General features: G+C 34.6%; 1 protein-coding gene across 7 annotated transcripts in view; it reads left to right on the top strand.

The window, feature by feature from the left end:
• LOC129750784 (serine-rich adhesin for platelets) overlaps positions 1-13556 on the top strand; it is a 251248-nt gene that overhangs the window by 76915 nt on the left and 160777 nt on the right. For all 7 annotated transcript variants that reach the window (XM_055745843.1, XM_055745842.1, XM_055745841.1 and 4 more), the window contains exon 4: positions 8980-9117. In XM_055745843.1, coding sequence (XP_055601818.1) covers positions 8980-9117 — 138 coding nt within the window. The remainder of the gene's footprint in view (positions 1-8979; positions 9118-13556) is intronic.

Below are 13556 nucleotides of genomic sequence, written 5' to 3' on the forward strand. Positions count from 1 at the left end.
TGATCGAGAATAATACCCAGATCATTGATTTGATCAACCTGGGAAATTATTTCATCCCCGAGAATGTACTCAGCATAAAGAGGGTGTCGCTGGCGAGAAAAAGTTATGATCGAGCATTTACTGCGATTTAGCGGTAGGCAGTTGTTGTCGCACCAGTCAGCAAAAATGTTGAACTGCCGTTGCAGGAAATTGATGTCGTCTCTACCATTGATGGTGTGATATAGTTTCAAAACATCGGCATAAGCGAGTTTTGGGCCATCGAGAAGCGAGAGAACATCATTAAAATAGATGACAAAAATTATTGGTTCTAAATGGCTTCCTTGCGGCACTCCGGAAGAGCCAAGAAACTGTCTCGAGAAGGATTCTCCAGTATGAACGGACAACTTTCGTCCCGTTAAGTAACTCCGAAACCACTCCAGTAAAGATCCACAGAAGCCCAAGCGACCTAGCTTTGCGAGAGCAATCTCGTGGTTTACTTTATTAAATGCAGCAGACCGATCTGTATAAAAAGCATCGGTTTGGGTCTTCCTGGCATAGCTTTCTTGTACAAAAGATGTGAAAGTCAGTAAATTTGTGGTATTTGATCGTTTAGGCATGAAACCGTGCTGATCGTATGAAAAGTGGTGCTTGCAGAATGAAAAAATGGGATCCAACACAACCAGCTCAAACAGTTTTGCAATATATAGACGCATCGTCGACGAGAATACCATTTAGAGAAGAGCCTAGAGGTGAGACATTATTCACAGCCCTGGTCAGTTGTTCTGCAGAGATGGACCCGCTCTTGAAAATGCTCGAAAATTTCTCAGCGAACAGATTACAGATTCCAGGGTCAGTGCTGGCAATATCGTCGTCCAGGTACATGTGGGACGGGAGTTCGGGTTCTTTTCGCTGGTTTTTGACATACTTCCAAAACGACTTCGGTCTGCTTTTGAAATTTCGCTGTAACCGGTTCAGATAAGTTAGGTAGCAACGTTTGCTGGCTTTCTTATAAGCAGAGTTCAGTTTGCGATATTCCCTTTTCGTGATGAGGCACTTGTGCTTATGGTAGTTTCGAAGAGCGCACTTTTTAGCAGTTTTCTGTCGCCGCAGTTCTTCAGTAACCCAGGGAGTTCGTAGATCACCATCGACGCTGCGTTTAGGCACATGGCGATCGATAGTGTAGCTAAGGATATTCGAAAATTTTTCGGCAGCTGCGTTAGGATTAGATAAATCTAGTTCATCTGCCCAATTAATAGAATCCAGAACGAGGGAGATAGCTACGTAGTCGGCATTCTTGAAATCGTGATAGAAGGATCTTGTTTTCTCTGCGGGAGCATATATCATGGCAACATCGATTGAGATCACTAAGGCGGGGTGATGTGGGACAGGCTTAACAAGGGGAGCAGGAGCTTAATCGATTGTTGGATTTCTAAACCCTTCGTTGACAAAGCAGAGGTCGAGCAAGCGACCGTTTTCATTTTCGATATTGTTGATTTGACGCAGAATCACTGTATTTACTTAAGCTATCTAAGAAGATGTTGGAGGATGCCGAAAACGAAGAACGTACGGGGTCCGGAAACAGAAAGCCACTTCGCGAAGAACACCATTTCAGACCGGGCAAGTTGAAATCACCAATAACGAGTATGTCATCTTCAGGAGAGCACATAGAGCTAACTTTGGTGAGGCAGCGCGAGAAAGGTTCAGCTAACACCTGGTCTCCGGAACGATCGGGAGGCACGTACACTACGCACAAGTAAAGTTTTCGGTCACCGAGATCGATGCGGGCCATAGCCATAGGTTTCTATAATAGTTTCAGATCCCTCCGATCAGAGGGACTTAAACAACGTTTAAGCAATATCCACCAAATTTTTTACATTTTTCTACTATTTCTACATATGTACATGCCATTTTTAAAGGTATACACAGTTTGGTACACATCCAAGTTTTAAGATGGTTGAAAATATTATTAGGCATGCGAAAGGGGCCTGTCAAACAAAATGAACAGAAAAAAGACAAAATTCAAATTATTTTTAAGAGACCGTTGCACTTAAAATTTTAACATGATAAGATAGTTGATTGAGTTTTCATAGTAGTTTTGGTTTTGGCTCCCATATGAAATACCGTAAATTATAACAATATCCAAAAAGTTTTAAGAGATTTGCATCTAACTTCCTAAACTAAATGTGACATAATGACATGGCTGATGAGTCATGATTAAATTTGACAATATATTGTTTTGTAAGAACACTTCTAGAGAATATCTAAAGGTTTAGACCTTTCTTAGAAAAAAGCAAACTTAAATGTTGAGGATCAATTCTTGAAATTCCACTACAACAATAATTCATCTCTTTATTATTAGAATTTAAGATCAATGACTTTTTTCAAAAATATCATTCATCATAAGCTCAGATCTAGACTGGCAATACTAGAAAATGGTCGCTATTTGTGAAAATACAATAATTATGGTGGGTATTTAAGTTTTAAATATATATTCTTCTTTAAAACAGAATTCAAGATAATAAGCTAAATATTCAGATTTTGAATTTAAATCAAAAAATAATTTGAAATTCAAATTTTCTTTAAAAAAAACAACCAATATTAGTTGGGAGGTGTTGCAAAGCAGACAGGATCAGGTAGTCTTTCGATAAAGGTGATTTATTAGAAAACACCTAGTTTTCAGTTTTAAGCAAACCCAAATATAAGGTTGCCAGAATTTTTTCCACTTCCATCCGGGCCTAGCAATTCCGGGCATTTTTTCAAAAAAACCAGGCAAAATCCGGACATGGATTTCAATTTTTCAAATTTAAAAACCGGGCAAAATTGAGGTGTAATTATACATAAAAGCAAAGAAAAAATGCAAAAAAAATTAAATTAATATTTTATTTATGTAATTGCAGACTTCCAATAACTTTTTGGAACACTTAAATGTTTAAAGGTTTATAAAAGTAAATCAGCGAAATTATTTGCAACAACCGTTCAAAATTTCCACACCGTTAATCGATTTTGCTGAAACTTACTCGAAAGCTTTGATTTTTTTTGGTTTCTTTGTGAAAATTGTGAAAAATCCGGGCAATATCCGGACTTTTTTCACGATATCCGGGCAACCGGGCTGGACCGGACTTTATCGAAACCGGGCAATCTGGCAAGCTTACCCAAATATCATTCTAAATTTTTTTAAAATATCTTTTGTAAATTGACAAAGGAATAACTTAATCATTTCGGAAGCTTTGGAACTTTGACGAAAAATCACTTAAAAACGAAGAACAGAAGTCATAAACCTTAAAAAAATATATATAAATTCAAATTTAGTATTTCCTTACTTGAAATTAAAAATTCAGAATTAAGAACTACAATTAAAGATTTAATAACATTGTCAAATATCAATTTTATTTATAATTTCATGATTTGAATTAAATTTCAAGATCTAAACGAAAACTATAAAATCAGCACTTAAATCCAGATCTCACTTGGCATTCACTAACTCTAATCTGTCGTAGTTTTTTAAAAAAATAACATTTTATATAAGATTTATCCAATTATTTATTTTATTTGAAGTAAAACCACACAATGTTGCTATTGCAAAAGCATTTTTTAATTGACTTCGATTGAGGATTTAAAAAAAGCTTATCTGTTAAACTTGTTTCGCTCTTGGTCTATTATAAAAAAATTAAATAAAGTTAAAAATCTCATTAAAAGCTAAATCACAGGTTTAACGTATGTTTTCAAAACACTTTATCGCATAATTTCAAACTGAATCAGTTTTTTTCAAGTATTTAATTGCTTTGAGTATTACCAAATATTTTAAGTACCAAAGTATACATGCTTTTGTGCTTTAAATATATGGAAATACTCATTGTCTTGTAAAAGCTGTCAAAAGCACACAACTTTTGAACAAAGTTCCAATGACGAAGTTGTTGAACTTATTTCACAGATCAACTAACATTACAAATTTTTTGTTACTTATTATGTTGAAATTTTCACCACTTTGAATCTTATTCCAATTTTATTTAAAGCCTTAATTCATGAATATATCCCAATTATGATCTTGCCAGCTGGATACTGTGAGCCAAATGTTAACACGTTCTTCTTTTTAATTCTAGACACGAATTTTCAGTTATGTTGACAAAGTCACAGAATCAAAAATTATTTGAGGCCAAAACTATAACTTTTTCTTCACTAATCGAAGCATCAACATGGAGGAACAATCTGCAAAGTATTGAATTTCATTCTTCATTCTATCAAATTTCCAGAACTGAAGAATCTCTCCTGTCCAAAAATTGACCTTTGAATTTTTCAGATGCATTACATTCTGGGTGTATGTTTAAAGCAGTTTATTAATTTAATTTAAATTTAAATTTAAATTTAATTTAAATTTTTTAAGACAAACAAATGTATGTTGTCAACGGAATTTTTAATGGAAAATTATTTTTTGAATTTTTGAATGCATATGTTTCATTTGATTTCAACGATTTCAACCCCATAATTATTCTGGAATATTCAAATGCTCAGTTAAAATTTCAATATAATATTGCTTTATAACCAAAACGTTTTGATGAGTCTTCTCAGTCAAATTTTCAATTATGTTGAATAACAGAGAGCGAAAATTTTCAATTGAAACATAATTTAACTCCATATAACATATGTTATTTGAAGAGAAGCTCTTGCCTTCTCCTAAAAATAGAAATATTCTTCTTATGTCATTATCTTTGACTTCATGCAAGATATAAATTTCCGATTGAAATATATTTTGAATTTTCTTTACCGCTTTTTGCTACCCGCATAAAACATGAATAAAACCAATAAAAAAGAGAAAAACAGCTTCAGCCGACATTTTAAATTGAGATAATGCCCTTCTCATATTTCATTAAAAATAACTTTACTGTACCATATATTCAGGATGGAATGTAATAAGTTTTTCGAGAAAACATAAGTGCGGCTCTTTGAAACGCTGAAATTTTGAAAATTTATAGTTTTTGGTTTTTCTGACTCTGACTCAAAAGGTTGCCGATCACTGATGTAGGGTAAAACTTCGACCATTCTTATTTCCACACTTTCGCATGAAGTCAATTTTTCGTGCAAACAGGAACAGAAATATCTGCTGATGTTTCCAGTGCATAAAAAAAAGTTAAAAATTTTCGTTAAGATTTACTTCAGTGCAAGGTGTGTATATATAGGAGGTGTAACGATATGATAAACTCCCGATTCAGCCATTTTGATTTGGCTACTATGGAGTACGTGGAGTTTGTTTACCAACAAAGCCCTCAGCTCGAACAAAATTTTCTATGTTTACAAACAAACTCACAGAACCTCACCGCGCTCTGTTCGCCTATGTACCTACTGACAAAGTCAGAGAACCTTGTGATCTAATAACCTTGCTTCAGTGGACCCTGTAGTTGAAAAATTCCTTTAAGATTTACTTCAGTAGACCCTGTATATCATTCGTACCTTTACCCCATTTGCGGTTCGTACTTTTGCCCCTTCAAGATTTCTTGTGATTTTCAGTTTATTGTGCAAACCAGAGACACTTTCTTCGGCATTTGATATTGAATGAAAACAACTAGGGTAAGTGAGCCCTATTTTGGCATGGTCCTTTTCTTGGCATGCCAACATGTCTTTTCATGTTTTTCAGGTCTAAATTGAGCTAAAAAATTTTGAATATATTTTCATTGCGAAGAGAATAATTTGTTTCAAATCTTTGCATACCGAATTTTTCGATTGTTTGTACTTTATAAAAGTAGTTAATTTTTTTTCGATCTGCATCCGAGGCAATTATGTTGTTACTAGTGCAACTGTTAAATTCACATGCGATTTCAAACGCGGACATTTATTTGAAAAATTTGCAATAAATACTCATGCCTTCAGTTAAACTCGGCAAAAAATACTAGAAAGACAGAAGAATGATTATTTATTCAGGTTTTGAATAAAAATTTAAAACTAATTTTGTTCCTTTTCTTGGCATGCAACTTCAATCGAAATATACCACCAGTGTTGGAAGCTGGAAAAAATACATGTTCAATAAAGAGGTGTTTTTGGGCTGATGTTTTCCCTAAAAATACAAGTAGTTTTTTTTTAATTATTCGTTTATTTGACACGGCTCAAACCTTTCAGTATTACTCCCGTTCAAGTCGTATTTGATTTTTATTTTGATAAAATTTTCTCAAAAATCTTCGCAAAAATGATGAACTGTGACATCTTTTTAAAAAATTTCAAGGAATGTAAATCAATCGGGGCCAGATATTTGACCTCAATATTCTGGCAGCTGGACCACACCAACTTTTTTTTAAACTCTACGTTGAAAACCTGGGCTAGTCTAGATAAGCCCATGCCATCTGAAATACTTTTCCTAGATTGATTGGCTTTATTCAGATCAGTCCTTCATAAGTAACTCACCGTATACATATTGGAGAAATTTTTTGAAGTGTTTAGTTTAAAAAGTTTGCTTACAAAATATGTTAGTTTAGATTTCATCAAAGGGATTTAATGTTCATAACAAAGAAAAAGTTCAAACCACTCGCAGACATAATTCGTTTCTGAGTCGGTCCCCCTGATGAAGATTTGGTTGTCATTCATAAACAAATGATTCTTGTTCATACACAAATATTCTGAAACAACCTGAGGTGTTTATAATCATCACTTTGTTTAAATGAGAAAATAGATGAAATTTTTTAAAATTAAAAAAAAAATTGCAGAAATTCAGGACTTCCGACTTTTTTAAATGAAAGCTTATTTTGTGCTTCCCTTCCAACCAAATTTCATCAATGATTTCAAAAGCCTTATTGTTGTATGAGTGAAGCCCGGTGCTCCATCGTCGCATAGAACTTTACGCTCAGCTGACGTCATTCAGTCAGTGGCCATATATTCAGAATAGCCAACGGTTCTGTTAACTGTCAATTGAGCCTTGTTGGTAAAGATCTATTGCACATTGCTGGTGACCAAGAATCGGACCATCGAAACGGCAAACAATTGGTACGGCGGCCAAGTAATTGGAGCACCGCAGTGAGTACTTTGCATGCATTTTGCTCAAATTAATGTAAATTCCGTAGAGAAAACATATTTTTGTTGAACTCTAAGCAAGTTAGCAAGTAAATTCTTCAAAGGATGTTCTATGGTGCACTCATCAGGAAGGTTGGAATGTTGAAAAAAAGGATAAACCATGCCTTATGTGCCAAGGTCGGGTACATTTACCCTAATTACACACAGTAACACATTTATTGAAAACAATAATTTTAATGGCTCCAACAGGTTTGGCGTTATTTTAAATATTACATCATTCATGCAAAAAAGCTATAGTCTGTTTTTTTTAAAGGATTGAAACAAACATGCGCTCCTCGAGGACGGATTTGGGAGTTATTGGCGCCAACGTGTCTAGATTTTGTCAGCTTCACGTATGTAGTTTTAACATTCCGCAAATCGACTTTACTTTGTAATCAATTAACATGGAAGCCGAAAGAAGGAAAAAAGCCGAAAGAAGGAAAATTGTGCACAGTTATTTGAAGAATCCATGATGGTCTGCATTTAGGCTAGCTAAACAGCCTAAATTGCCCAGAAATTCCGTAATACGATTTGGAGGCCTCAAGCCAATCGTCGAAGTGGAACTGTCGACCAAAAACTAAGATTTAGAAGATGGTTAAGAGGAATTCCAATATGTCGGGCCGTTATTTGGCCAGAAAATTCAGCAGCAGCCCATAGTACTGTGAAGAGAATTCGACTCCGGGAAGGAATTAAGTGTGGCCAAAAACCGTACTCGAATTTAGGTGCTGACCAAGTTCGACGAGTGTCTTCTGATGGACGATGAAACCTATGTCAAGGCTGATTTCGGGCTAATCCCTGGTCAAAAATTTTACTTAGCAACGGCTCGGGGGATGTTTCAGCCAAATTTAAATTTTTTTTGCCGAAAAATTTGCAAGAAAGTTTATGATTTGGCAGGGCACTCGCAGCTGTGTAAAAAAACGAAAGTTTTCGTTACAAATAAGACAATGATTTCGGTGCTATACCAAAAAGAGTGTCTCCAAACACGAATTTTGACGTTCATTCGATCCCACGACTGTGATGTTTTGGCCAGATTTGGCAAGCTGCCATTACAGCAAAAACTTTCAAGAATGGTATGCGGAGAAAGGGGTCCAGTTTGTTCCGAAAACAAATAACTCACCCAACTGCCCCCTGTGCCGCCCTATTGAGAGATACTGGGCAATCATGAAGAGGAGACTCAAGCCAAAGGGAAAGGTTGTCAAAGACATTACCTAGATGAAGACCTGATTTAATAAGATAGCTACAACGATGGACGAAGACAGTGTGAGCTGCCTAATGAGCCGTGTTACCTACAGGCAAAAATTCGAGAATTCCTTCGAAACCGTGATGAATAATTTTATCCGTATTTTTTTCTTATAAAGATGAAAAACGCTACATTTGCATAAAAAGATCTTGAATTTAATAAAAAATAATTAAAAAACTTGCTTCTGATTCAATTTTATCTGAGGCAAGCTTTAGAAAGGGATCGTAGACATATTTTATCACTTATAAAGAGAGTAAAAATGGCACTTTTGTTAATAAAAAAAATGCCATTATAACTCGCTAGACGAGACATAAATTCCACGCATGACCTTTCTGAGGCGTTCCATAAAACATCTATTAGCTTGATTGGATCTAAATCCATCCAATCTCAGTGTTATTCTTACGAGTCTGCAACTTGTTATCCAGTATCCATTACATCGCCATCATGGGAAATTAATATGACGTATTTCTTTCGTCTTCGTTACCCAAAAATGATAGCAATCAAATTCCTCTCAAGAAAAGTTCAACACTCGGGCTATCCCTATAATTCTGCTTTTATACACGACTCGAGAGCTCCACTTTTCCACGCTCCTTTAGCCAGCAGGATCCTGAATCCGTTACGTTTTCCCGAGAAAATGGGCCATAACTCTGATCACCAGTATAACTTTTGCGTTTGCCAGTGAGAGTTTTTTTTCCCTGCTAACAGTCCTTTCTCCCTACAATCCACAGGATATTACGCCAACAACTTTCCATCGTTGTCCGACCTCAAGAGTAACAGCACCTCGACGATTCGGGTCCGGAACGAGCAACGTGGCCTACATCTGAACAACCTTTCCTACGTTGGACCCATCATCATGGGGGTGGGAGGTAAGAGATTTTGTGTTTTTTTTTCTTTTTTCGCTCTCTGTGAGTATTCTGGTGGATTTTTTTCCTCAAATTTCGACGCCGCGACTTCTAGTTTGCCCAATTCCCAGCTTATGATGGTGACGTGCCGGAAAAGCGGAAGCTTTGCTCTGCTTGATTGACAACCGGAGGATATTTGAGAAGCTTTGCTTGGGGCTTTACGAGTTTTTCTAGGGTTTTCTATGCGTATGATAAATTTTGAATGGTGCTCCGAACTATTACACTCAAAATCATTCAGATAATTTTTATATTAGTTTATTTGCTTCAGACTTTCATGACCTTTTTCAGTGTACAGTGTACAATCGATTTGCCAAATTTTTGCATCAATTAATTGCTTCTCTTTATAAATGCACGGATGAAATGAAGCTCCTTACTTCTGAGCTGATAAAAATAAACTAGATTGATTGCACAAACGATGATGAAAAGCGAGAATTTATATTTGTACTACACTAAGACTAATGCAGGTGATTCCATTTTACTTTATCCCTTCTTGAAGGTAAAGTGCAGCATATGAAAATATCATCCTGTCTGCAAATGCGATTCGTTCAGTAAGCTCGGTTTAAAGTTCGAGTTAAAATGAACGTGAAAACAACTTATTTTACCAATAACTCAAAAATGCAACACAACTATCATGTGTATTATAATAGAATCGATGGGGAATGGTTGAAAGATAAAATTCCAGTCGTATTTACTATGTCATTTAAACCTTCCAGAACTGTTTTTGTTTCGAATTCCCCTAGTTTTCTCCGCGGAAATTCCATGATGGCGGGGGAATTGGAATAAAAACAGTTTTATCAGGTTTAAGGAACAAATCCGGCTGGAATTTCATCTTTCAACCATTACCCACTATGTTTCAAAATCTAGGTTCATCGCGTTGTTGAGTTGTTGGAGAAAATAGATGTATGTATCACGTTCTTTTCAACGTGAAGTGTAAATGAGCCTGTAGGAAATGAATTGCATTCAAAATGCTTTAAATGCCAATGGTCTAATTTGAAAGACAGTTTTAGAAACAAATTTCAAACGGTATGTTTATTTTTTACATATAACATATATCAAAATGAACCTTTTTAACAAATTTAGTCAATTTTGATTGCAAATTTTCATTTTGAGTGCCAGTCTCCAATCCCGATCTCAAACCTTTTTCAATCTGAGCTCGGTTTCAGCAAGCATCAACGGATGGTTATTTTTGATTTCCCTTATTGACGAACGTGGGGGAAATGCTTCAAAAAGGTTCAAAAATCTTCCAACATCCCCGGACTAAAAAGCGAGCCAAAAAGTTAACGTTTAATGAACTGATAAATACACACTTTCCTCACGATCTACCATGGGCTTATCACGAGCATAATGATGACGACATTGATGCTGCTGATGATGTTATTTAAACGCCCACGTACTCGACAGTACAGATTGAGCGTGCCTGTTTCCCCCCGAAACAGCTGGAGCTCTTATTTATACATTCTCTGGGTGATCCTTTTTTTACATTTTTTTTTCTTTCGGTGGAGGTATCTTGCAAGGGATTTTGCTGCAAATAAACAGATGAAGGCTCTTTGGGGCGCAGTTTGAGTTTTATGCCGCTTTTCACAAGGTAAGCTTTTCTTGCATTGGCTAAACGCCCGGTGAATCAGTGTTTTATTTTTATTGCAATGTAGAAGAATATTATGACCTGATTCAAAAAAAAAATGATTTCAAGTACCGTAAACCGGAGAAACTTTGGTCAACATGAAATTTTAGCAGATAATCATCATTAACTCAGTCTTAAGTTAATATATCTGAGAACTGTTTTCTACATTTGAAAGCCTTTGAATTGATTTCAAATAGGCTCAATTTGGTTTGTAGTTGCAGATTTTTTTTATATTACTTAAAATGTAGTTTTAGAGTAGTAAAATATCTAACTGTTTTATCGAAGACGAAGACGTGACGTTACAACGTTTGCAAAACATTTTTTTTCTATATTGTTTGTAGATTTTACAGTTAATATCGCACACTGAAAAAAAAATTACCCCTAAGTTCAGAACTTAATTCGTAACAATTTGAAATCAAAAGAATTTTTATTGAACAAATAGTTATCAATATATAAGCAAATGAATTCGTGACGTCACAACGTGCCTCTTTTTCCACTTTTCAGTTTTTTTTTTACAAAACTGCATTTTTCTGCTCTCCTTTTCGAGCAAATTTTATGAAAATTTCAGAAAAGTATCGTTCCATTACAACCAACAAATCGCTGTTTTTGGTTTTTTTTTCAAATGTTGATTTAAGTTTATTTTAGAGCGATTCAGTTTCGTGACGTCACAACACACCATTTTTTTAAAAGCAGGGTTTTGCTAAGCGTTGTGACGTCACGAAATTTTATGGTCAGCTACATGAAATAAATCAAAATATAATGTTGGAATTAATGCTTAATTTATTAAAAATATTCAAAAACTCAACAAACAATGTGATTTGGTGATGAAATCGATCCATTTATATCCAAGAAATTAAAGGAATTAAATCTAAATGGCTCATATAAGCAGATAAGGCTTGCAACACTGCGCACATCAATTTTATTCGAAATTTATTTGTGCGATGATGTGAATATTATTTGAAAAAAAAAACTTATGCTAGGAAATATTTATTTGTGAAAGCATTGAAATATGTTGCTGAATCTATTCAATAAGTTACCGCATAAAGGCTACCACGCGCCCATCCATCGAGTTCGCAATTACAAATAAAATAGATAACCCAAACATAAATCGATAATAAATATGAACATTCCGTTCCCAGACACAAACCAAAGTAAATACGAACATTCCATTCCAAGAGAATGAAAAGTTAAACATAAAACAATCCCAGTTGATAACGATCCATTTCAGACAGAATAAAAGGGAACGAAATCAAATCAAACAGTTAGTTCAGGTCTTAGTTTCAGTGAGTGTAGTCAATAAGAAGTAGTGTAATCTAAATGTAGTTTTAAGAGTGATAAAAAAATAAATATTTGTTTTATGAAAAGATAAGAAAAATAGTTTAACTAATATTTAATTGCAAAGGAAAGGAAGAATAAATGATAATTTCAAAGTCCTGCGATCTATTAAAAGTTAGTTAATGGACACTAGAGTGCCCAAATCAGCCGACTTATGAAAATCTAAAATAAATCCCAGGCCTAGTACAAAATGCAGTGCTAAATTTAGGAGATCGGATCACGGAAATAGATGGCGCAATGAGCCTAAAATTTGTTTGGATTATGAGAAATTTTTCTTGGAAAAAAAATGAATACCCTGTTGTGCACCAATTTTTGAAGTCCATATCGGGTGATTCGCGCAAATTTGTATTTTTTTATTTAAGACGTTTTAAAATAACCACGTTTATGCGAAAAAAAAGATTTTTAGTTTCATTAAAACTTGATAAATGAATTCATTTATAGAAGCGCATGGTTTTGTTAAACTTGTTTTGAAGAAATACTATGATAGTGTTGAAGTAAGCAGTCATGGACGTATCCGAAAAAAAAGGAAATCAATTTTCGTGACGTTACAACGCATTCTTTATCCGGGTGCAACTCACAACCTTCTGAACCGATTTTCATTCTGAAAAAAGCATTGAATTCCTCTCAAAAAATTTCGAGAGATCTTCAATTTTCGACAGTATGTTACGTTTAAAGGAATCATGAACTGAAAAATAGTAAAATTTTCGTGACGTACCTTTATTACCGATTCTAGAGCGTGAAGTTGCTGTGATAATTTTTAATCTAATATCATGCTTAAAAGATGGCTTTTTAACAATCATTTTACAATAATTTCTTTTTATATATGTAGGTAGTTTTTTGACAAAGTTATGTTTCAAATAAAGAATAATTGTTAAAATCAGTTTTTTTTCGTACTAAAATTTTTAAACTTCAACGTCAACATACTCAATTCCGAAAAAAAATAATTGAAATTCTTTTGATGGAAAATGAAGCTTAAGAAATAAACTTTCGAACGCTGGGCAAATCATTTAAGAATAATGAAAAATAAAAATCGGTTCTCCAGTTGAGGGCGCTTGGAATGGGCCTAATAAATATTGCATAATAACCAATGGCAAAGAAAATTTAGTTTAGACCATAATGTTTAGATCGATTAGACAAGTAAATGTTTAGAATATTGAATGGTTTGCTTTTCATTGGGACACGAAATTAAAACAATCTGGATGATAGTTAACCTAGAAATTAGTTTGAATCCGATTTCAGCTCCCGACCGATTAAGTAGAAGGGTTTTACTGGTAGGTGACATAAATTAGTGTCGCGAGTTCGCTAGTACAATAGTTGAGTCGATTCGAGGCCTTTTTGAACCTTTACACCTTGGGGTCTTAAAAGCTTCGTTTCGGTTCAAGTCTCATCCATGACTTTTTGCAGAATTTGTATGTAATGTTATGAGTAAATTTGAGCTTATAGGTTT

Source organism: Uranotaenia lowii, chromosome 3 (assembly GCF_029784155.1).
Source record: "Uranotaenia lowii strain MFRU-FL chromosome 3, ASM2978415v1, whole genome shotgun sequence".
Taxonomy (NCBI): domain Eukaryota; kingdom Metazoa; phylum Arthropoda; class Insecta; order Diptera; family Culicidae; genus Uranotaenia; species Uranotaenia lowii.